Source organism: Myxine glutinosa, unplaced genomic scaffold (assembly GCF_964187855.1).
Source record: "Myxine glutinosa unplaced genomic scaffold, kmMyxGlut1.1 SCAFFOLD_129, whole genome shotgun sequence".
NCBI classification, from domain to species: Eukaryota; Metazoa; Chordata; class Myxini; order Myxiniformes; family Myxinidae; genus Myxine; species Myxine glutinosa.
The window spans coordinates 684,690-710,812 of NW_027616361.1; the positions used below are offsets into that span (position 1 = coordinate 684,690).

At 46.2% G+C, this 26,123-nt stretch overlaps 1 protein-coding gene across 4 annotated transcripts in view; it reads left to right on the forward strand.

The window, feature by feature from the left end:
* The window catches only part of LOC137415359 (E3 ubiquitin-protein ligase TRIM7-like), a 72,622-nt gene extending 47,029 nt beyond the window's left edge, over positions 1–25,593 (forward strand). For 3 of the 4 annotated variants that reach the window (XM_078768686.1, XM_078768685.1, XM_078768684.1), the window contains 6 exons: positions 2,810–2,905; positions 4,010–4,243; positions 6,244–6,266; positions 6,731–6,858; positions 10,233–10,286; positions 24,940–25,593. In XM_078768686.1, coding sequence (XP_078624812.1) covers positions 2,810–2,905; positions 4,010–4,243; positions 6,244–6,266; positions 6,731–6,858; positions 10,233–10,286; positions 24,940–25,466 — 1,062 coding nt within the window. In that variant the 3' untranslated portion in view covers positions 25,467–25,593. The remainder of the gene's footprint in view (positions 1–2,809; positions 2,906–4,009; positions 4,244–6,243; positions 6,267–6,730; positions 6,859–10,232; positions 10,287–24,939) is intronic. The other variant, XM_078768688.1, reaches the window with a different exon arrangement.
* Positions 25,594–26,123: the final 530 nt, after the last annotated feature.

The window sequence follows — 26,123 nt, forward strand, 5'->3', positions numbered from 1 at the left end:
CAACTAAATATCTGAGTTGGCTTGGAAAGCCATTGCCTCATTGGGAATTCTCCATCATGCAAAGACAAATTATAATTTTTAACAACCCATAAGGCTTGCAGCTGCAGATCAATGGAGTATTGCTTTCCTTCTGGGCTCATGTTCCTATTTCACACCTTTTCAACTTGAATCCATGGATACCGAGACCTTCAAAAGCAGTGGAATCTCCTTCAGCAATGCGGCATCCCTGGGCCTGTTACTCCTGCATCTCTGACAGCTTGGTTGGCTCTCTATCTTCTCCTGTGTCCTTGCTAGCCTTTCACCCTCTCCCCTTTCAATGTTCTGTCTCCTCACCCTTCAACCCCCCATAGCGTTCTGCCACGAACTCACTTCTTGTGAAACTCGCAAAATCCAGACTCACTGCTCACATCCATCAAGGAATGACTTTACACGATAGAGGATGCACGATCTGTTGGTTGCTTTTGCAAACCAACTTTGTAACATGTTCAACCGAAGAGATATCAGAAGTTAGACACTGAATCTCTTGGACACTCAGTGGTTGAACATGGAAATATGTGGGTTTATGTAATGGTCCTTCTGGTTTGAGACTGAGAGATTTGCCAGGTACTAGGGCATGCCCGTACTATATCTATATCTAAAATTATATCCCCCCCCCTCTATTTACATGAAATGGTTTGGTCCAAAGCGAACGGCTTGCGAGTACGGTGACAATCCCCCCCCTCTATTTACATGAAATGGTTTGGTCCAAAGCGAACGGCTTGCGAGTACGGCGACAATCCCCCCCCTCTATTTACATGAAATGGTTTGGTCTAAAGCGAACGGCTTGCGGAGTTTGGTAAAGAAAGAAATCGCCATAGCGTGCACAAACGCGCAGGAAAGCGAAAGAATCGCAAATTAGTTTTAATTAGTTTTAAAACATAGTTTAACGCCAACATAGCGGCAACATAGTTTGCCAACGTGAAATAAATGAATACGCTCTCAAATGTGCCGTCCGAGGCAGAGTCTGTTCGCCACGTTCGGCACACGTGATAGCTCGCTCGCTGCTCGCTCTCTCTGCTCGCTCGCTCGCTGCTCTCTGATTGGTTGAATCGTTTTTTGGACATAGCTCGGTAAGTACTTGTCCGATTAATTTCAAACCTTGAAAAGGCACATCCTCTGGTCCCCAGCAATATACCTGGCAAGTTTAAAGTATATCGGACCCGTGGTTGTCGAGAAACAGCGGTCACAGACAAACAAACGTACAAACAAACACACAGAGATTACTGGAATTATAGATAGATGCAAGGTGTGATCCATTTTGTTTGTCCAACAATTCCAGATCGTGAGACAGTGATGCAGCTGCTGTATCTGCCTGTCCGCAGGATACAGTACTGTACTATATCATGTGGAGTCATTTGTGCAAGTGCTGGAAGTCCAGAAGCCAGGTGTGATGGCTTTCTTGTATGCAGCAGTTAGTGAGCTTGACAAGTAGAACAGGATGCTACTTATTATTGATTATCTAAAATATGTCCAAGCCATGTTATATCGACATGTATCTTGACGATTTGTTTCAGATTCAAACCTTCTTACCATTTCTAATGGCGAAGCAAAATCATTTGCAAAGTTGAATGACACAGAATCCAAAATGATGATCCGTGGTGAGGTTCTTTGAAAAGACGAAAGACTTTCCATCTATATCGATAATGGTTGACATGATTTTGCTCGCAATGGAAGTACGCTTACCAAAACTGCACACACGGTTTTGATGAAACATGCCCACAACCTTCATCACCCGTGATGTACCAATGTTTGTTCATGGCATAAAAAACTCAAGGTCTAAGGTGGTCTGTGGGGCCCCACCCAAAATTGGTATTTCCTCTCTTTTCTGAAACTACACATACGATGTTGATGAAACTTGGCCACAAACTTCATATCTGATGCCTAATGAAGGTGTATTGACTGAATAAAAATCTGAGCGCATGAAGGGGGTTTACAGGGGAGGGGGTTGTGAGGATTGTGAGGGTTGTGAGGGTTTTGAGTGTTGATCGCCCCCCAACCCGCCAAATACGAATTTGCTCTCTTCTCTGAAACTACACACACAATTTCAATGAAATTTGATAACAACCATCATCACTCATGATGTACAATAGTTTGTTCACCGCATTAAAAAATATCGTGGTCTGTGGGGGGTTTGAGTGACTGTTGCTCCTGATCCAGGTGTGCTTCAGAACCTGTTGTCCTATTTTTGCTTGGCTCATGGGGGCGATCCACAAAATGTTTGACATATCAATTTTTTGACTCTGGTAGTCATTCTTGGGAAAATTTCAGGGGTATGGAAAAGGCCTCTTGATATGGCATGTGCCATGTGGCAAAGTATAGAAAAGAAGTGACATTTTATAGCTTGTAGAAAATGCCAAAGTATAGAAAAGAAGGGACATTCAAAAAATCTCATGTGCATGCTGGTCTACCATTATGTTCTGAGGAGGAACCAAGTAATGCTCCTGAAAAGTTCATATAAATGGTGCCAATTTCATTCATTCAGCTGCATGAAGAAGTAAATGTATTTTATTTGCCAGATGTAGGGCACCCCTTTATAGTCCACCTCTGCTTCCTTTAACTATCAATTATTCACCATGATAATAATGTTGATGAGCTCTCCTCATACAGTTGTATAAACAAAGAAGAGTTGATATTTAATTTGGAATCGACAAATGTCTCGTCTCCACTTTTTTGCAAATACATTTTAAAATCGTTTTATGCAGTTTGTGCCTTATCGTTTCCACATACAGATGAACAATTCCCTTTACCTGGACTTATTTATTCTGTGCAGGGCGTTTTGAATGCAAAGTGTCCTGAACTATCAAAGTCAAAGCAGCACCTTGAATCCCAACTCCATAGGCTGAAGCGGGAGGTTGAACAAACACAGGTATGAAGTACCAAGGAATGGACGTGATCGAAGGAAAGAGAATTGGCATCTGGAAAAAATATTTGTTCTGCAATGGGTGACATCACCACAGCTCAAACTGCACAATATTACTTGCATCTCAGCCATCTCAGGCCACCTCTGGCCATCTACACACACTGGCCACCAACCACCTGACCCAAAACAATGTCAATCCATGACCATTAATGTGAGATTTATTTCTAAATCTAACTGAACAGACTTTTTTTTGAAAGTTGTCTCCTTAAAATGCTTTCAAGTTATTGTTGAAATGCTTTTTTGGATACAAAAGTCAGCTCATGGAAGAGCAAGATACAGAGTGAAAAAAGGAAATGTATTGACGGTGGGGCAGTGGGGCAAAAGGTGGAATATGAAAAGGTTAGGGAATTAATTAATGGACAAAAAAGAAAAAATAACAAGATGTGAAGAACGCATTAACCTGCAAGACGATTGGTTTAGGGATGTGGGGAGTGGTGGTGAAAAGTGGTGAAAATAGAGAAAGTGGTAAAATATTGCAGGTTTGGATGGTTCAGGATGACGGGAGAGGGTAGTGGGATGCCAACATCGAGCCGTGGAGGGTTGAGCGGGATTGAACTTTTTCATGAAGATTATTTCACAAGCCAGAGAAAAGAGTGGAGGTAGGCAGGTATCCTGTAATATTACTGCCCACCTCTGCCCACCTCTGTGCAAATCACTGGAAACAAATTCCCTGGAAACAAACTCTGTCCATATCTGAACAAGTGTTGGTGTTTTTTTGTGATCAGGAAATCTGAAATTTTATTTTATTTCTTTCACTTTTAAAGATTTAGACCTTTTCTGCCAAATTCTGTCCATTAAATGCGAACTAGTTAAAATCTCCCTCATCTCGGTTGGGTAAATGTTGAAATTTTCCATCAACCCATCAACTCACCCCAATATGTGTTGTGGATAAGTGTCCTGTCCAATACATTATGTCCTTCTAAATGCACTCGTGCAATATGTCCTAATCCTTCTTCAGTCGTAATTCTTAGTTCTCTTTAGTTTTAACCTTTTTCTGATGGTTTATTCTTGACTTTTAACTCCAATCGCACAATGATTGATTTATTCCAGGATTCAGGCAAAGGGACTGTGGACAGGATAGAGAAAAAGCGATTGGCGTTGTACCAATATGTGAATAAATCCGTGGATCTGATGAAGAGTCGGGTGATCAAAAGGCAAAATGAGAGGATTTTTCTGCTTCAGAAGCAAATGGACAAGGTGAAGGAGCAGTTGAACTCTCTCCAGGAAACAAATTCCACATTGAAAGCAGCACTCCAGGATCTTGAGACTATTTCATTTTTACAGGTAGGCATTCTTCTTCACCTTTTACAAAAGTGGTAATGTTTAATTGTCAATATTTATTGAATTTAATTTTTTTAGAAGAGAAAAAAATGGACTAATCATAAACCTGCAGGACGTGAGAGCCTATTGAACGCTAGGACTTGGGGTATTGCTCGGAGAGTGAATTAATGGTACATTGTACTTTAGGAAGGATAATAACACAACATGAATATACCATCAGATGTGGAGATGTTGTCCTTCACACAGACCCTGGAAGGTTCATTTATCACTCTTGTTTCGGGATTATAGTTCCACATTTACCACAGCAGTGATTGCTGACAGTTGTCACGCTATTGGAGATTGCAAGAACAGTAAGTTACACGTATGATGCTTATATAGGGCTGCTGGTGTGAGGGAAGACCAAGAAAGAAGCATTAATAAGATTTTGAAAGGTAAGTGTTGAGGGAAGATTTATTGATTGGGGGTGGGGAAGATTTACATGTTCATGAAGGTGTGGGTTAAGTTATCTTTCTGTGATTGCAAGAGTAACCACAACAAATATTCACAAACACGAAAGTTGAATTACGATGACGCCTGTTCTGCCACGTCAGTGCGAGGTAGTCTTCCTTTGGTCGTCGCCCTTCATGGATGAAGGCGACATAATGAAGGCACCGATGACATCATCATTAACATATATTATTCCCCATGGGGAGTAGTTGACAATGAGCCATATTTCAATTTTTTCCATGGAGTGGTTTCGGAGATAGAGAAGTGCAACTTTTTTCCAAGGTGGCGTCCATGCCACGTGACCTATGACGTCATAATTAACAGCAAAAACATCAACAGGCGGAGGCGCTCCTACGGTAAAAGTTCACGTCAATCAGACCAACAGTTGCCAAGAAAATAAATTTTTAAATGCAGACATGGCACACGTACGGCACATGGCACACATATGGCACATGTACGCACATGAATGCTTAACCCCACTTTTCACTTCGCACGCGCAGGTTAATTAGATATTTCTGTGTTGTACACCACTCCTTTCCTATGCCATCTCCTGGCGCTGCATGACATCATTGCTGAGCCCCCTTCGGTGCCCGGCAATGGCGCACACTTTAAGGGAGACATCGGTTTTCACTCCGGTTTCTTGCTTTCTTGCTTTATTGTTTTCTTGGTTGTCCGAGCGATATCTCTGAGGTCCTTTGAGCTAGGAAGCTGAAATTTGGACAGGACAGTGACCAAGTGATGGGCTACAAAGGCTATTTTTGATTTATTAAGCAATTCATCGATTAATTATTTAATTTGTCCGATTAATGACTTGATTGCTTAATTTTTTAAATGTTATACATTCGGATAAAACGGTGGTGGTTTAGGTATTCTATTAGCCAATTGATTAATTATTTAATTATTTTATGATTATTGTTTATTTATTTTCATTATTAATCATTTATATATTTGCTTTCTCATCTTTGCACCTTTTGAGCTAGCAAGCTGATATTTTGACACGACAGTGACCAAGTGATGTGGCTAAAAAGGATATTTTTGATTTAATGATTAATCATGACTTATTGATTGAATGACTTATTGAATTGATTTTTAAAAATTTACAGCTTCGGATCAACGACTGGTGGATTACTTATGCTATTACCCAATTGATTAAGACAATATTGTCTGAATACTCTTTATTGATTTTAGTTATGCAATTAATCAATCAGTTATTGTACACCTCTCCCTCCCAATATAGTCTCTATGAGCTGCCCGGCGGTATTGCCATGCGCCGGAGGTGCCCCGGCAATGCCGCGCTGGAGGATATATATTTATTTGGAATGGGGGCGGTGTACTTTGAATGTATCTGTACTTGTTGTGTTGTTATCTTCAAGGGGGTACATTATACAGCCTGTAAAATGAAAATTAATTTCACGCTTAAATTTGCAAATTCAACAGTGTGCATTATTTACATTTATGAAGAGAGCATTCATGAACGAAGAAGTCTTGAGGTAATTCACTGTTTTCTTCCTTTTCAGGGTTATAAGGATGTCATAAAAAGGTAAGACTGTGATGGTGTCCATCACATTGTTTGACACATCATCATGCTTTTATCCTCATCTCTGTTCCTTCTTCATAACCATCATCCATTTTCATTCATCTCCAGATATATTTTATTGTCTACTTCTTCCAAAAATATGTAATTCCCAAAAATGTCGCAACTCGTTCTCATTTGATGATCCTTGTTATATAATGTAACCTGAGTCCATATTATATGAGAGAACATGAAGAAAATAAAAGTTTATCAAGTCCATTCGTTTTACCCATTCTCCTTTTCATATATTCGCTGAATTATAGATTCTCATCGAAAGATTGGCGCAAATATAAATTCCATCTATCATTCTATTTCAACCACACTTTTATCGATATCTTCCATGTTTGAGGCTTTTATAATATCATTTTACAAACCTTTTTCTCCTCCAATGACCCCCTGACTTTCCTGAATTTTTTCCTTTTCATACCAAGGCTCGAGTCGGTTTCACATTTTCAATCTCTGAAGATGGCACAACCCACAGTGTTGGACTTCTCCAAGGAGGAGAAGAATCTGGGCTCATTAATTGAACTCCATAAGAACTTTCTGAAGAATATAAGGAGTGAGTGACAAAAATGTGCTATTTTGTAAGGAGAATAATTCTTTGGGGAATATGAGATGCGAGAGAACCAGGAAGGATAATAGAAAAGTGAAAAGTATATAAATCACAAAGATCATTGTCCTCCTCTCAGACACAAATTTCTAAAGGACATATTCTGTTGGGGGCACCTTAGCGGTGTTTGGGGCACCTTAAAGGATACCGTACAGTCCCTTCAGAAAGTATTCACATCCCTTGACTTTTTTCACATTTTGTTGTGTTACGGCCTGAATTTAAAATGGATAAAATGTCGATTTTTTTGGTCACTGATCTACATATAATACCCCATTATGTGGAATTAATTTTTTTTTGAATTTTCTTTTACAAAATAATTTAAAATGAAAAGCTGAAATGTCTTGAGCCAACAAGTATTCAATACTTTTCCGATGACACTCCAAATTGAGCTGAGGTGTATCCAATTTCCTTTGATCATCCTCAAGATGGATGTTCAACTTAATTGGAGTCCCCTATGGCCAATTCAATCAATCAATCAAAATGGTTTGTCGAAAGCATGTCTGGCAGCGAATGGCTGAATTGCACATGTATACATATTCATAATATTCAATCAAAGATTGCTTACAAGATAAAAGTTTATAAAATACAATTAGTGCATTGACAAAAAAATGTTAAATTAAAAAACAAACATGGCACGTTTCAAACAGAGCTAATGGAGCTCAATTGATTGGAAATTATATTATAAAGAAACACACCTTTCTATACAATGTCCCACAGTTGACAGTGCATGTCAGAGAAGAAACTACCATAAAGTCCAAGGAACTGTCCGTATAACTCTGAGATAGAATTGTGAGGAGGCGTAGATCTGAGGAGGGGTATCAAGCAATTTCTAGAATGTTGAAAGTTCCGTCCGACCAAACTGAGCAACCGGGCAAGAAGCTCCTTGGTCAAGGAAGGTGAACAATAACCCAATGACCACTGTGACAGAACGAGAGTTCCTTGGCTGAGATGGGAGAACCTGCTGGAAGGATAAGAGTCTGAAGCACTTCACAAATCTAGGCTTTATGGCTGGATTTGTGAAGCCAGACAAAGCCACTCCTGAGAAAAATGCACATGACAGCATGCCTGGAATTTGCAAAAAGATACCTGAAAGACTCTGCGAGTGAGGCACAATATTCTGTGGTCTGATGAGACGACAATTGAACTCTTCGGCCTGAATGCAAAGCGCTATTTCTGGTGGAAACAGAGCACGGCTCATCACCCATCTGACACCATCCCCACTGTGAAATACGGTGGTGGCAGCATCATGCTGTGGGGATGCTTTTCAGTGGCAGGGACTGGGAGACTTGTAAGGACAGAGGGAACATTGAATGGAGCCAAGTACAGGCAAATCCCTGATTAGAACCTGCTTCATAGAGGAAAAGACCAAACGAGATTTTGGAGCTGTGAGGGCTGGTATAAATATATTTTCTTTGTTTCCTTTTTCCTGTTTCCAGGGGGACGGGGCAAGATAAATTATACTTGATTTTTGTATTTATTGCTTGAAGGTAAGGCATCCGTGTGTAATTGTGTGTGTGTGTGTGTGTGTGTGTGTGTGTGTGTGTGTGTGTGTGTGTGTGTGTGTGTGTTGTGTGTATCCACAGCTTGCTTGTACAGGGTGACCCTAAAACACCTCCCACATTTCGAAAGGCTGTAGCACTGGCAGTAGTGAGGTGGGAGGGGCGGGGCTAGGGTCTGTTGGTAACCCAACCCCAACCGTCCTCAGTCGCCAACATGGCGTGGGCGGGAGCACATCGTGCGTTCGCTGTCGAAGCGTTCTTCACAAACAACCGTTCCGTGATCGCCGTGCAGAGGGCCTTTCAAAGACGTTTCAGTATTCCACGGAACCAAAACATTCCAGATCGGAAAACCATCTTGCAGGGGGTTGAGAATTTCAGGGCAACATGCTCAGCTTTAAAAAGAAAATCACCTGGTCGACCTAGGAGCGCTCGTACGCCTGAGAATATTGAAGCATTGAGGCGATCTGTTGTGCTGTCTCCGAGACGTTCTGCGCGGAAGCATGCTTTAGCTGTAGGGATATCCAGGGAAACTGCAAGGAGAATCTCACACAAAGACCTCCACTTCCATCCATCCAAAATGACGGTTGTGCAAGAACTCAATGCGAGAGACTGGATAAGCCGCAGGGAGTTATGCGAGAACATTCTGCAACGTGTTCCGGAAGATGCTGTTCTCTTGTGCAGTGACGAAGCTCATTTTCATTTGAGTGGCTTTGTAAACAAACAAAATTTTCGCTATTGCTCTGAAGACAACCCTCGCATGCTACCCGAAAGACCGTTGCACTCCGATCGAGTGACTGTGTGGTGCGCTGTTGCCGATGTTGGCATCGTGGGTCCTTATTTTTTTGAAGAGGGTGGTGTAACTGTTACCGTAACTTCTGACCGTTACATTGATATGCTCGAAAACTTTCTAAGGCCACAACTCGAACACCTTGAGCTTGAAGAACTCGATGTGTGGTTTCAGCAAGACGGAGCTACGGCACACACAGCTCGATGATCATTGCAAGTGCTGAGGGAAATGTTTCCGGATCGGGTGATCTCGTTGCGTGGCGATGTTGGGTGGCCGGCCCGTTCCCCTGACCTCGCCCCTTGTGATTTTTTTTCTGTGGGGCTACCTTAAATCACGAGTGTATATTCATGGACCTCAAACTCTTGAAGCTCTTAAGGTTGCTATTCAGCAGGACATAGCCGCTGTTCCACCCGACATGACCCGTCGAGCCATGGCAGCCTTCAGAAATCGCCTCCAAGCGTGTATAGACAATGACGGCCACCATTTGGAGGATGTCATCTTTAAAACATAATGAATAAAAACTGTATTGAATGAAGTTTCATGTGCGCAAATAAAATCTTGATTATCTTTCACTATTTTTTTTTCATTTACCTTTGAAATGTAGGAGGTTTTTTTTGGTCACCCTGTATTAACAGGAAATGAACGGAACTAAACACCTCTCACTCTCATCCACAGATATTTCTCGTATTTCCTATTTTTCCAGGAGTCTGATTTTCATCCAGGAGCAAAACAATTATGGTTAATCATCTATGATTTGCCACTCGTTTAAATGCTGAAAATCATGTTTAAAAAGACTATTTGAGTTACACACTTGTCCCTAGCAGCGGCAGGTTAAAAGTGCCCTGATGGGCAAAAGCAAGTCCCTGAAAATTCACACACAGCGCATGCGGGAAAGGCCTCGTTAGCATTCATACATTGTTCAAATCTGTTCATGTTTCTAAATTGTTCCTTTAAACAAAAAAATATTTACTGTATAAATAAACAGAAGGGTATCCACATTGATTGTGATGTTGCTTTATCTTTCCTTCTTTCAACAGAGCCAGTGGAGCTCCAAATGTCTGAGCTGGACCAGAGCAGCCTGAGAAGTCTTTGTAAGTGAAATGAAGGGAAATGGGACATGGAGGGTGAAGGGATTGAAATGAATGATATTTAACGAGGAAATTCATTGTCCTTCTTTGGTTTTTCTCTTTTTCCATGATCTTTCAAAATTCCCACTTTCTTGACTTTAATTCGTTCCCTTTCCTTTGATTTTGTTTCCCTTTTTTATTCATTCTGATACACTTGTTTCTTTTCTCTCTTACTTGGTTTATATGTTCAACATAGTTAAAGCTTTCTTGTTTTTTGAAAGTTCACTTTTGAAAAATTTTCCACAAAATCATCAACGACAAAATATAAAGAAATTTCAAACAGATAATGCAACACCAAAACTAATTTCAAACAAAGAATGCATTTTCATCTGATCATGTACGTGTGAAGATCAACATCTCTTTGGCCATTCGCAGTAAACAGGCAATCCTTGCATCACTGCCTCATTTACACTTAATCAATTATTGCTTCAAGCTTCGACAAACACTCCACTGGTTACAACATTACTTGATTACTCTTGTCGTCGAGCCACATACGGAGACTCTACAAATTAGCAGCCTGAATACAGTACATGATCATCAACAGTACATGATCATCAACAGTACATGATCTCAATACCTGATCAGTTCTCAGAACATGATCATCAACTTCTTACAAACTGCAAGGACATCTCTAATCACAACATTATATAATTATCTACATTTGTGATTGGTCACTCGAAGATGACAAAAAAGGAAAGTAGGAAAGCCAACTGAAGTTGCAAGAAGTCCCTGAAATTACATCGGAGCTTACTACAGTGCATTCAGAAAGTATTCAGACCCGTTCACTTTTTCACATTTTGTTATGTTGCAGCCTTATATTGAAATTGTTTAAATTCATTTTTTCCCTCATCAATCTACACTCAATACCCCATAAATGACAAAGAGAAAACAGGATTTTAGAAACTTTTGCAAATTTATTAAAAAGAAAAAACTGAAATATCACATTGACATACGTATTCAGACCCTTTGCTATGACACTTGAAATTTAGCTCAGATGCCCTCCATTTCTCTTGATCATCTTTGAGATGTTTCTACACCTTGATTGGAGTCCACCTGTGGTAAATTCAATTGATTGGACATGATTTGGAAAGGCACACACCTGTCTATATAAGGTCTCACAGCTGACAATGCATATCAGAGCAAAAACCCAGCCATGAGGTCGGAGGAACTGCCTGCAGAGCTCAGAGACAGGATTGTGTCGAGGCACAGATCTGGGGAAGCCTACAAAAAAATCTCTGCTGCATTGAAGGTTCCCAAGAGCACAGTGGCCTCCATAATTCTTAAATAAAAGAAGTTTGGAACAACCAAGACTCTTCCTAGTGCTGGCCGCCCAGCCAAACTGAGCAATCGGGGGAGAATGGCCTAGGTCAGAGAGATGACCAAGAACCCAATGATCACTCTGGCTGAGCTCCAGAGATCCTGTGTGGAGATGGGAGAAACTTCCAGAAGGACAACCATCACTGCTTTATGGCAGAGTGGCCAGACGGAAGCCTCTCCTCAGTGAAAGACACATGAAAGCCCGCTTGGAGTTTGCAAAAAAGCACCTAAAGGACTCTCAGACTGGGAAAAACAAGATTCTGTGGGCTTTTTTTATTCGCTTGTTTCTGTTATTTTTTACAATGTGGAATAACACAATGGTTTGGTGCCCAATCTTGGAGCAAAGGTGTCAAGATACACCACCGGTCAAAAGTTTTAGAACACCTCAATTTTTCCAGTTTTTATTGAAATTTATGCAGTTTAATATCCAGTGAATAAACTGAAATGGTACAAAGGTAAACCGTAAACTGCTCGAGGTAAAAAAAAGTTTAGGTTAGCAAAAACGGGAAAATAATGCAAATTGCACAGTTATATGGTAAAAAAAAGGCCTTCTTCAAGGAACAAATAATGGGTTAACAACTTACAGCTGCTTTGCAGCAATGAAAGTAAATTAAGCCTTGAAAGTTCATGCAAACAATTCCTACAGGTGTCCCAACCTCTGCTGATTACTTGATTACAAACCCCCTGTCTGTATAAAAGCAGTGTTGAAACAGACTGTTATTAAACCCTCCGAAGCATTATTTGGACAATATTGCACTGCAGGGAGTAGTATATTGGAAACTGGAGGAAACTCTGCCAGGAAGAGGTCTGGCAGACCCAAAGCCACAACAGAATCAGAAGACAAGTTTCTGAGAGTCAACAGCTTGTGTGATAGGTGGCTCACAGGACAACAGCTTCAAGCACAGCTTAACACTGGTCGAAGTAAGCAAGTCTCAGTTTCAACTGTGAAGAGCTGCAGGTTTGACAGGTCAAGTGGCAGTAAGAAAGCCATTGCTAAGATGGCAAAATAAGAAAAAGAGGCTTGCCTGGGCCATGAGGCACCGCCAGTGGACTACTGAAGACTGGAAGAAGGTCTTATGGACCGAAAAATAAAAGTTTTAAATCTTTGGTTCATCACACAGGGTTTTTGTACGCCGTCGAGTGGGCGAAAGGATGGTTCCTTTCGTGGGAATGACATTTGTGGGAACTTCTGCAACAGTGTTGGGAAAAACTTCCCAAACAATATTTGATTTCCATTGGAGAAAGAATGCCATGAGTGTGTTCGGCGGTTATGTCTGCAAAAGGTGGTTACTTTGCTGTCAAAAATTTAAATTAAATTTTGTGAAACAAAGTGATTCTATGATTTCTTTTTTTTATCTCCAATTGTTTATTTGTTCTGTGCTTAATTTCAGAGTACATTGAGACATAAAACTGCGTAAATTTCAATAAAAACTGGAAAAATTGAGGTGTTCTAAAACTTTAGACTGGCAGTGTACCTTCATCAGCAATGTCAAACACTGTACATGTGTTCCTATATTGTTTTACTTAAGCCTGACTGTATCTTGCAGCTCTGTCTTATTGCTCGTTTCTCAAAGAGTAATGTCTTAATCCAGCCTCAGGCCACACAACGAACTGCACTTAGAAATGCCCCAAATAACTGTTGTGGTTTCCCTCTAACCAATAGGGTGAGAACAGAGGGGAGGGGTGGAGCCTTTCGAGAGGAATTTATGGATGGCTGGACGTGAAAGACACTCTTGTGGTTTTTACTGTTTTGCTTACTTGAAGTGTCAACAAAACTTATTATACACTCGAACTGCAAGTATCCTCAACAAACTACTATGAGAGTACGAAAACATACTCCAACTTTCGTTTTGTATCAGTGGGTGGGGCCAACAATTTTTTATCCGCGTCATCCCGACGTTAGTACGTAGAGTCGAAAGTGCCAGCACACACTGATAATAGTTTTGTAAAATTAACCTCATTGAAGAACTTTGTCAAGACAAGATATAAGTATTTATCTGTAGTATCCAAATCCTGGTTCTGAGAAATCAGAAGACCTCAGTAATACTTGAGTAGATTGTCGCCAGACAAAAATTGTCACTATAAATCATCAGAAAGACGTTAGTCAAACACACTGTACACGTGACACGCTTTTTTATCTGAGCACGTGCACAGCAAGGTTCAGGTTTAATCGAGTAGGGAAACTAGGCTCTTTATATTTAAATATCGATTAGTTGACCATTGACCAGTCCAGTCAATGCAGTATGCCAAAACAAAGATGAAAGGAACACGAAATGTCAATTCAAATATTTATTCAATTCAGAGTTCGAGTTGGTCCCTTGTTCAGGCTGTTCGAAACAACGGCATCAGTGATGCGCCGACGTAGCGAATCTGCCGCCGAGAAACCGTGACTCGAGATGGTTATTGATCACGTGGTTCGCTTTTGCCTTGACCCGTGACTGGAAGGTTCGTGATCACGTGTCCCGTGTACGGCGCCGGTGTGCAGCTATTATTTTATTTTCATGAATGTAACACTGAAAAACAAGGCATTTCCGAGGCAGGATATTTCTGCTGATATCATTTGATTCCACATTATCACGCACAACGCCGACACTGAGGCAAATGTGTCTAGTGGCCCCGCCTCCATCAAGCTGAACGACTGTCATAGCCACGCCTACCCCGGTAATATTATTATGTAAAGAAATGTAGTTTTACGTAGTTTTCGTGGAATCCTTTGAAGCTATTAGAATTATAATACCAAAGGATGTCACAGGAAGTAAAACTCAGTCGGATGGTGGCCGAACGAATCGTTGCCATTGATATCGGCAGCTCAGAAATATGCCGTCTGAAGAAGATTCGGCCTAATATGAACAACAAGATGAGTGGTTCGTGTGCAGCCACCCGGCTGCTGGTTGCATCATTTTTCTGTGGGTGCGGCTGCCGCTGATGCAATGCGTCTCTCCAACCAGTTATCTGGTACTCATTTTTGCCAACCTCAGAAGGATGACAGGCTGAATCAACTCCACCAGGCGTTAATTCAACGGGATTCAAACTCGAGACCTTTGGATCCCAAGCCCGCCGCCCAAACCGTGAGGCCAACACCAGGTGATAACGACAAGATTAATTCCAGGAATTCAAGATGAATTTGACCATCTGTTTTTTTTGCTTTGGCCATGGTCTGCACAACTGAAAAGTGATCCCTACCTTGACAATCAGCTGAACAGACCAGGTAGGCGCTCATATGTACCCGAAGCGACTTTTTAAAGAAGATACTCCAACTTCAGTTTTGCACGTCGCAGATGGGACCGACATTTTTTTCCACGCCATCCCGACATAGAAAGTACCAGCGTACTCTCTGATATATACATTAGTAAAAAGCTCGTCAAAAATTATGGGGAGGAACAATTTATTCAATGGTGCAGCCTCGTGAGCGTGCCAAAGTCTGAAGCCCCGGCCTAGTGTCAGGTGTACTCGTATGTTTTTTTAATTTATTAGACATCTTACGGATGTAAATGAAAACTCGTTTTACTCTGCACACATTGCACGTCAGGTGCAGCAAATTTCACCTCCCTGCCCCTTGTATTTTTTTTTTTTAACGCTGCTGTACACCGCACTTGAGGCTTGTTTTACAAGCCACCACCTACACCTCCAATAGAAGAGACAATTACTATTTCATGGAAAATGTTTTTCATGATTATTTTGTCCTCAAAAATAGACCGTAGTGAAGACATTCGTTTTAAAAGATTGGCCTTTAAAACCCTACCCTTGTGAAGGGGGACAGACATCTGTACAAACACACAAACTGACAATGTGGTTTATATGGTAGATGTAGATGTCTGTACTATTTTGAGATATGGGAATTATAAAATCACAAAAATCCCATTTGATTGTAATGGGGTGAAATTGATGTCATGGAAACCGTTAACATTTAAAAACAGCTAAATTGATTGTTATCTCCACCTCCAAAGGTGAACGGAGGTGAAGCTTTCACCCGTTGGGCTGTCTGTCTGATCGTTTGTCTGTCTGTAAGCAGGATATCTCCAAGGCCGTGTTAACGCATGGGCACACTGGGCAGTTGCCCAGGGGCCCCACGATTCTAGGGGCACCATGCTGCCATATTGTTCATGAGAGATCTCTGGGCAGAGTGGATAATTACTCGACCTCTCCCTGGAAAGGCCTGGGATTAAGTTACGAAATAAGACTGCAGCAGATTACATTTCATTTTATATGCAAATGGTATAATATGCATGAACCTTATTTCATTAAGATTTCCACTCATTTATTCAATGTGTAAAATACAAAACAAGTTTCACTGCGCATCCCGATTGCCATTTGTTCAATGACGTCACGCACTTCTTGTTGAAGTTGAGTTGAGTCTAATTATCTACAAATAATCCGGAAGAATTTCCATGTTTTGAACGCGCGTCATGTTAAGGTGTATAGAGCAGCTTAACATGTCCTTCCACAGCATGGCAGTATGATTAAAAAATAAATAACAAAAATAATGATAACATTGTAACAAAGCATATATTAATTAATCTAATAATATTAATAACAATAATAACATTAGTATTATTTGCCAACAATAATAACGAACGTTTAAACCCCCCTCCCCCACCCTCTGCGCACGTCAACGAAACAAGTTTCACTGCGCATCCCGATTGCCATTTGTTGAATCTTGAATGACGTCACGCACTTCTCTCAAACTTATTCCAGCGAGCGCCATCAGCATTTCACAGCGCCAACTATTTGTCTTGTCACTCTTGTGAATTGTGAATAGTGAGCATCTTCCATCCTTATGTAATCAGGTATGTACAGTTTAAATTTGTTGTCAATTATAATGCATTAACAACCAATATTTGCCGAAATGAATCTCACAGTGGGCGGGAAGGGGCCCCAGTGGATTGTTTTGCCCAGGGCCGACAATGCTCTGAAGACGGCCCTGGATACCTCAAAAGGTTATGGGCGGATTCAGACAAAACTCGGTGGACGGATTGTGTAGGTGACAAGAACAACCCGATGTTATTTTGGTTCAGGTCCGAATGCAGATCGGCCCATCAGAGGAATACAAAACGTAAACTCGCTGATGCGTGTACTCCAGCTCCAGCGAGTGCCATTCTAGGTTTATCTGCTTTGATGTTTTCGCCGTTTTGATTTTGGTAAACTAATTCAGTGACCAAATCTGCAAATCTTATTCAAATTTGACGTCAATCGGATGTAAATTGACCATTTTAGATAAGTTTGACCTTGACCGCTTGAAAACATGGCTGACGAAAGGTGATCTAGCAAATCCACTGATTTCAAAGTGCTGATGGAGTAGAATGTGGTGATGCAAACCAGAAGTCTCTCAACAACGACTCTGTGCCAAGTTATCGAACAAAAATTATGTCAGGAAACATGACGTTGTGGCGGACACGAAAACCCACTGGCGTGGTGACATCATTCCGTGCACCAAGTGGGCGGCAGCCACGCCCTAGGGGTAGGCGTGGCCTCAGGATATACACTGGGCGCGCAACCTGCAGCGCGCCAGTGCTACAGTGACCTCTTGTCAATAAAGACTTTTGTTTAACCGCGTTGTCCGCTTCCTTCTAGGTAAGCACGGAGCGCGCGTAGCACCGCGCTTTAATTGGTGACCTCCGACGTTCTGGTCAGCCGTCGCTGACCACCCGACATGGCAACCAACGCGGTAGCAATGAAGCTCCCCGAGTTCTGGGAAGCTCAGGCGGAGATCTGGTTCCTGCAGGCCGAAGCCCAGTTCAGGCTTCGACGCATCACGGCGGACGAGACACGCTACTGCCACGTGGTCGCCTCCCTCGGGGCCGGCGCGGCCGCCTGCGTCGTGTCGGTCCTGAGGAACCCACCAGCCCACGACAAGTACGAGGCGATCAAGCGCCTCCTCCTCGCCACGTTCGGCCTCACAGTGGACGCACGGGCCGATCGCCTCTTGGACCTCCCCGAGCTCGGTGACACGCGACCGTTGGTCCGAATGGACCATATTCTGTCGCTCATGGGCGACGAAACCCCGAACGCTCTATTCCGGGTGTTATTTCGACGCCAGCTACCAGCACGAGTCCGCCTCGCATTGGCCGGTTCTGCGACAACGGAACCCCGTGCGTTCGCGGCCGAGGCCGACAAGTTCTACGCGGCTTTGGACACGCAGGCGAGTTTCACTGCGGCCGTAGCGGCTCCCGAGCCTGAACCTCCTGCGGGTGCCCACCCCTGCTCCGAGGGGCGCCTCATGGCGGCCGCCACGACCCGCCCACCACCACCGCGGAAACCGCGGCCTCCGGCTTCGCCGCAAACCTGGTGTTTTTTTCACGCTAGGTTCGGCCACGAGGCTCGGCAATGTCGCCCGCCGTGCTCATTCGGCAGGTCGGGAAACGCCCGGGCCGGCCCTCGGTAGTGGCACTGAGCGCCGGCCGATTAAACAGCCTCCTATACATAACGGACACCTTATCCGGGCGCCGTTACCTGTGCGACACGGGAGAGCAGGTGAGTGTGGTTCCCGCCGGTACGTCCGACAAGCAGTCCGCGGGCCGGGGCCCCACGCTGCTTGCTGCCAACGGTACGCCCATTCGCACGTACGGAAAACGCTGCCTTACTCTGCGGTTCGGAGGGCAGGTTTTCCGGTGGTCGTTCGTCACTGCCGACGTGACTATGGCACTGCTCGGCGCGGACTTCCTCTGTGCCAATGGCCTGTTGGTCGACGTCAAGCACAGAAGGCTTGTCCAGGCTGAGACGTTCAGCTCGCTCGCTTGCGCATTGCCCGCCTCGTTGAGCAGCTCACGGAGCGGCTCGCCGAGCGGCTTGCTGAGCGGTTCCGTTCCGGCCAGGTTCATCTGCACGCTTCCGGCAGCGGATGAATTCACCCGCCTCCTCGCGGGTTTCCCGGCCCTCACGAGGCCCACCTTCTCGGCGGGAACCGTCAAGCACGGGGTGGAACATCACATCCCCACCGCCGGGCCACCGGTCTACGCCCGGGCACGCCGACTCGAGCCGACGAAGCTCGCGGTAGCTAAAGCGGAGTTCGCTACGCTGGAGCGGCTCGGCATCGTGCGGCGCTCCGAGAGCGCTTGGGCATCGCCGCTCCACATCGTGCCCAAGCCCGGCGGGGGATGGCGACCGTGCGGGGACTACCGCCGTCTCAACGACGCCACCACCCCCGACCGCTACCCCATCCCCCATATTCAGGACTTTTCCGCCCGCTTGGCGAATATGTCCTTCTTCTCGAAAGTGGACCTCATACGCGGTTACCACCAGGTCCCCGTCAGGCCGGAGGACATCCCGAAGACGGGTGTCATCACGCCGTTCGGTCTTTTCGAATTTCTTCAGATGCCCTTCGGTTTGAAGAATGCGGCTCAGGCGTTCCAGCGCCTCATGGACAGCGTCTTGCGCGACTTGGATTTTGTGTACGTATACCTGGACGACATCCTCGTCGCAAGCGCGTCCCGCGAAGAGCACCTACACCATCTCCGCACGCTCTTCGAACGTCTGGGCCAGCATGGCCTGATCGTGAACCTCGCCAAGTGCCGGTTCGGTGTCGCCGAAATCGACTTTTTGGGGCACCACGTCACCAGGCACGGGGCCGTCCCCCTACCGGCCAAGGTGGAGGCGGTGAAGGGGTTTCCGCACCCCAGTACGATCAGGGGGCTCCAGGAGTTCCTGGGCATGGTAAACTTTTACCACCGTTTCCTGCCCCGCATCACCCAGCTCCTGTGCCCCTTGCACGAGGCCCTCCGGGGGAAGCCGGGCAAAGGTGACGTCACCTGGACCGAGCAGATGGACGCGGCATTCGTGGGTGCGAAGCTCGCCTTGGCTAACGCCACCATGCTCGCGCACCCGGCGCCCGATGCACCGATCGCCCTCACCACCGACGCCTCGGACTACACGGTGGGCGCGGTGCACGAGCAATGGGTGCGTGGAGCTTGGCAACCGCTGGCGTTCTTCAGCCGGCAGCTTCACCCGCCCGAACGCCGGTACAGTACCTTCGACCACGAGTTGCTCGGGCTCCACCTGGCGGTCAGGCACTTCCGCCATCTGCTCGAGGGCCGTGCGTTCACGGCCTTCGTCGACCACAAGCCACTGGTGTTCGCGATGGGCAAGGTCGCCGAGCCGTGGTCGGCCCGGCAGCAGCGTCACCTCTCGGCCGTGTCCGAATACACGACGGACATCCGGCACGTCGCGGGGAAGGACAACCCTGTGGTGGATTGCCTTTCCCGGTCCGTTGCCCACGCGGTCCACCTCAGCATCGACTACGCCTGGATGGCGGCGGACCAGGCCGCCGACCCCGACGTCCAGGCCTTGCGGACCGCCGTTACGGGCCTCCGCGTCACCGAGGTGCCGTTCAACGGCGTGGGCACGGCCCTCTGGTGCGACGTCTCCCTCGGACGGCCTCGCCCCATCGTGCCCGCGGGCTGGCAGCGCCGGATTTTCGACTCCATCTACGGCCTGTCCCACCCGGGCATGAGGGCCTCCCAGAGGTTGATCGCTGACAAGTTTGTCTGGCATGGCCTCCGGAAGGCCGTCCGCGGCTGGGCCAGGACGTGCCTCGCGTGCCAGCGCGCGAAGGTGCACCGACACACCCAGGCCCCATTGGCCCCGTTTGCGGTGCCGGAACGTCGGTTTGACCACGTTCACGTGGACCTGGTGGGACCTCTGCCCCCCTCGCGGGGTTTCACCCACGTCCTGACCATGATGGACCGCACCACCCGGTGGCCGGAGGCCGTGCCTTTGGCGTCAACGACGGCGGCGGACGTCGCGCAGGCGTTCATCGCCACCTGGTTCGCCCGGTTTGGCGCCCCCTCGGACATCTCGTCCGACCGTGGCCCCCAGTTCACCTCGGAGCTCTGGGGGGCTGTCGCGCGGGGGCTCGGCGTCCAGCTGCACCGAACCATGGCCTACCACCCCCAGGCTAACGGCCTGTGCGAGCGACCGCTCGTTGAAGGCTGCGCTCCGGGCCACCCTCCGCGACGGTGGCTGGGTCGACAGGCTCCCCTGGGTCCTGCTGGGCCTCCGGACGGCGCCCAAGGAGGACCTGCGCGCATCCGCGGCGGAGTTGGTCTTTGGACAACCGCTGCGGGTGCCGGGCGAGTTCCTCCCCGACCCCACGGCACCTTGGTCCGCGGCGCAGGAGCGCTCCGCACTGTAGGAAACCGCCCGGAGGTTCGCCCCGGTGCCGACGGCGCACCACGGGCACCCACTCACGCACGTCGCCCCGGAGCTTCGCACCGCGGAGTATGCCTTCGTCCGGCACGACGCCCACCGGACACCACTGTGGCCCCCGTACGACGGGCCTTTCCGCGTGCTGGAGACCGGGGTGAAATACTTCACCTTGGACATCGGCGGTACTCCCGACCGCGTCTCGGTGGATCGACTCAAGCCGGCCCACCTCGACGTGGACCACCCACCGCCGGTGGCTCGGCCCCCGCGTCGGGGCCGCCCCCCGGCAGGCGGACCCCCGGCACCACCCAGCACTGCCGGCACGCCGCCCCCCGGTCCGGCACCCATCCCGGGTACAGCCGGGGGCATCCCAGCTGGCATCCCTGCACCCCGGACGCCGCCGGTCGCCAGAGGGCACTTCGGCCGGGTCATCCGTTTGCCCCTGCAAACTGGCCCTCCAGGTGCGCGGGAATTCTGGGGGGGCGCGTGTGGAGGACACGAAAGCCCACTGGCGTGGTGACATCATTCCGCGCACCAAGTGGGCGGCGGCCACGCCCGAGGGGTAGGCGTGGCCTCAGGATATACACTGGGCGCGCAGCCCGCAGCGCGCCAGTGCTACAGTGACCTCTTGTCAATAAAGACTCTTTTGTTTAACCGCGTTGTCCGCTTCCTTCTTGGTAAGCACGGAGCGTGCGTAGCACCGCGCTTTAACGTTGCTGTGACCTTGACCTTTTGACCTCAAAAACAATAAGCTTATAACCTTTGACGAGCCTTAGCAGTTGGTTAACTTTCATTAAGATCAGTGTAGAATGAGGGATAACAGACAAACAAACAAAAACATAATCGGTAAACAAATATACAGTACAGCACTGTACTTGTGAATCTTTGATTGTGTAAATAGCAAACACTTCTCGAATTGCATGTAGTACTCGCATAATAATGATAAACGGGACATTCTCACCATGAATACGGGACAAGAGCATTTCATTCTTTCGAAAAAGAAAGAGTTTTTTTCATCCTTCGTGTTTTCTAAGCATTCCTTCATTTCATGTTCGATTCATTCGTTCCTCGTTTTCCCACCTGTGAAACCAACTTCCACATACTCTTCAATGTCATTCTTCCCTCCAGGTATTTAAGACACCTGTTCACCACCATCTCAATCAAAAATGGATCGTCCCCAATCCAAAACCATGATCTTTCCTGTCCTCGTTATCCACCCCAGTTCCTCCTCCTTCCAAATTTCCATCTTCACCTCCTTGGAGTTTCCTTCTGTATCCATCTTGTCCACACCTTGGATCACCTTGTCCAGCCTATGCATGATTATATCATGTCCAACTGTCCAACATGTCCAACATGTCCACCCATGTCCAACTCTGTCCTGCCTCACATTCCTCCCCATACCCATTGATTATATCCAAGTTTCCCTCTATATTGGCCTTCAACTAGACCATTGGTGTTTCCCCCCTCTCTCTACTATTCCTTGTGCGTCCTGTCACGTCCTCATTCGTTTATCACACTCACGCTTCCACGATGTATTATAAAAAGAACGACACTCTTTGACGTCACAACGCAGACTGATATGCCTCCACCCACATTATTACGAAGTTTCATTTAAATACCTTCAGCTGTTCACAAGTTATCACATTTTTACCTGACATGACATCTGACTTTTGACCTCTTGACCCCAAAATCTAATCTTTTCATCTTTACCTTATTATACACACCTGCACAAAGTTTGACTAAGATCCCTTCAGTCGTTCTTAAGTTATCGCGATAATGAAAACCGATCACGGACGGACAGCCGGACGGACAACCCGATAACAAAATGGTTCCAGTGACTTGGTCGGTGGAGGCACAAAAAAGGATAGAATATTTCACCTCCACAATTTTAATACAAATAAGACAAATAAGACAACCGGCTGTGTTTCTGGAAAAAGGAAAACGTAACTCCAAACGCCCATCCACACATACACCCCATCCCCCTCCCTCCCACCCCCCCCCCCCCCCACTTCCCAAATCCCGCGACTGCAATAACTTCAGGTGAAGAAGAATTCCCTGATGGTGAGATCAAACAAGAGATTTCAGTAACTTCACGGTGAGCTCCAGATGAAATGAGTGGATAACATAAACTCATTCACAAGATGTTACTTCTGTTGTTGTTTCGTATCCAGCCTTCGGCTGCTGGTTGCATCATTTTCTGGAAGTGTGGCTGTGCCGCAGATGCAGTGCCACTGTTAACAGTAATAACTACAAGGGCACTCGGTAGTGGGAATACCTCTGGTGGAGGGCATACCCCTGGTAGAGTGCATACCACCGGTAGAGTGCATACCTCTGGTAGAGTGCATACCACCGGCAGAGTGCAAACCTCTGGTAGGGTGCATACCCCTGGTAGTACATACCTCTAGTAGAGTGCATACATCTGGTAGAGTGCATACCCCTGGTAGAGTGCATACCCCTGGTAGAGTGCATACCCCTGGTAGAGTGCATACCCCTGGTAGAGTGCATACCCCTGCTAGAGTGCATACCTCTAGTAGAGTGCATACATCTGGTAGGGTGCATACCCCTGATAGGGTGCATACCCCTGATAGGGTGCATACCCCTGGTAGAGTGCATACCCCTGGTAGAGTGCATACCTCCATCAGAGTGAATACCCCTGGTAGAGTGAATACCTCCAGTAGATGGCATACCTCAGGTAGAGTGCATACCTCCAGTAGAGGGCATACCTCCGGTAGGGTGCATACCCCTGGTAGAGTGCATACCCCTGGTAGGGTGCATACACCTGATAGGGTGCATACCCCTGGTAGCGTGCATACCCCTGGTAGAGGGGATACCCCTGCTAGATTGCATACCCCTTGTAGAGTGCATACCCCTGGTAGAGTGCATACCCCTGGTAGATTGCATACCCCTGGTAGAGTGCATACACCTGGTAGAGGGCATACCAGGGTGATTTATTCCATTTTTGTCCCACTTATCAGATCCGGATTCGAACCTTCACCAAAACCGAATCACCTCTTCCTTGTCACACACCCAACTTATCCACCAAGTTTCGTCCGAATCTGTCCATAACTTTTTGAGACATCGTCTTGTATATCATTGTTAGCCCGATCATTCAATGGTGAGGTTGGTGCTGGCTTCACGGTTAAGGTGGCTGGCTTTCAATATTCGGGTCCTGAGTTTGAGCCCCTGCCATGATGTTGAACACCAAGTGAGCTGACACAGCCTGTCATCCTTTTGAGGTGGGCAAAATGAGTACCTGCCGACTGGTAATGGGGGCATTGCATCAGTGCACGTCCTGTCTCCAGAAAATGATGCAGCCAAACAGCCACAAGCTGCATCTGAACCACCACCAATCAATGAAGAAGAATCCCGAAAATAATCCTCGTATCCGGATCCGGATCTTCACCAAAATCGAATCAATTCTTTCTTGTCACCTCCCCCACCGGTACACCGAATTTCGTCCGAATCCGTCCATACCTTTCTGAGATATCCTGCACACAAACAGACAGGGGTGAAAACATAACCTCGGTCCACCTTCGTTGGTTGGAGGTAACAATAAAATTCCTTTCACGCCATTTCATTGGCTAAGGAGTGGAGTACTGGCCAGGTCGCCACTCCGCCGCAGGATACTCGAATGGTTTATTACTCCCAGTAAGCTGGTACTCACCTGGTCCACCTCGGAAGGATGACAGGTTGTCAGCCCACCTGGACCCGGTTTATCGAAGCTCTCCAGTGGATAAATATGTGATATCCTTCCAGAAACCTGGCCCAGGTGTTATTTTAACGGTACGACAGGTGCTCAATCTCAGGACCTTAAGATGTTAAACCAGCCACCTTAACCGTTAAGGTAACACCAGGTTTATGTTACCGCATAACCCATTCACAAGATGTTACAATTTCCATGAAACGTCATTATTTATATTTTAAAAGAAAATCGAACGAAGGCGAAAATTAAATAACCGGATGTTCGGGGGAGGGTTTTGTTATATGGGAACAAGAGGCTGGTCGGGGATTCCTAACCAGGTGAAGAAAGGTGAATTGTCTTTCGTAAAGAAGGTGAAATAAATAATGTATTTAATATTTCAAATGTTGTAAAAGAGATTAATGTGTTTGTGTTTTTGTCCGTTTGTCTAACAAAGTATGTGACCCCGCGTCGTGTCCACAGATGGACGGACCCCGAGTCTGGACCCAAACTCTGCAAATCCTTGGATCAAGATCTCCCGGGATCTCAGGACGGCGACTCAAACCGAGACCCACAATCATCACCCGGAACATCCTGATCGGTTTGATCGTTATGCACACGTTGTTTCATCTGAGAGTTTCTCCTCGGGTCGTCATTACTGGGAGGTCGAGGTGAGGTCGAGTCGTTCGTGGGGAATCGGAATCTGTTTAAACTCCATGCGGAGGAAAGGGGGAGGGAATGAGTGCTGGATGGGAAGGAATCCCGAGTCTTGGTGTTTAGAGAAATATGAAAACAAATACTACACATGGCACAACAATCAAAGAACCCTCCTGGCCGTGCCGGGGAATCCTGAACGTGTTGGGTTCTTGTTGGATTGTGAGGAGGGAGAGTTTACGTGTTTCGGGGACTCGCGGGTTCTGCACGTGTTCAGGGGGAACTTCCTGGTCCCCGTTAAACCCGCGATTGGGGTTTTTGATGTTGGTGACTCCGTGCGGTTTTGCTCGTTTTAATGATTTCGTTCATTCCGTTTTGTTCATTCATTCCATTGTGTTCGTTCATTCTCTTCTGATTATTTACTTTGTGATTATAACAATGTATTTACAATCTGATTGTTGATTTGTTAATAAAGTTTATAAAATCAAATACATTTATTGTTTTTCTAATTTAGTGTTTGATGAAAATGCATTTATTTCCTTCACATTCCTCACATATTTACAACAATATCTGGGCATGACGTATGTCTAATGATTTTGGGATGAGAGAAAAAGTCATGGGACGTGGTTTTCTGAATTGTTCGAGTGAAAAACCCCAAGAATCACATCAGACTCCATCCTCATCCTGTCAGACTACCGTCTCCACCAACAACACACAACTATTAATTATTTATATATTTATACACACGACACCACCATATACCACAACTTCTACCGACACGTGATGGTTGTACCCCCCAACGGAAGTCGTGGATCAAATCTTCCCCTTTCTTCCTGCTGCCCGGATTCATCAAGTGCTGATCGGTCCCCATGGACCGGCCCTTTCCCTCTTGTCTCTCTCGCTCACTCTCACTCCTTGTCTCTCCTTCCCTTGCTCTCACACTCTCTCCCTCTCTCTCACACTCTCTCCTCTCTCTCTCACACTCTCACCCTCTCTCTCTCTCACACTCTCCC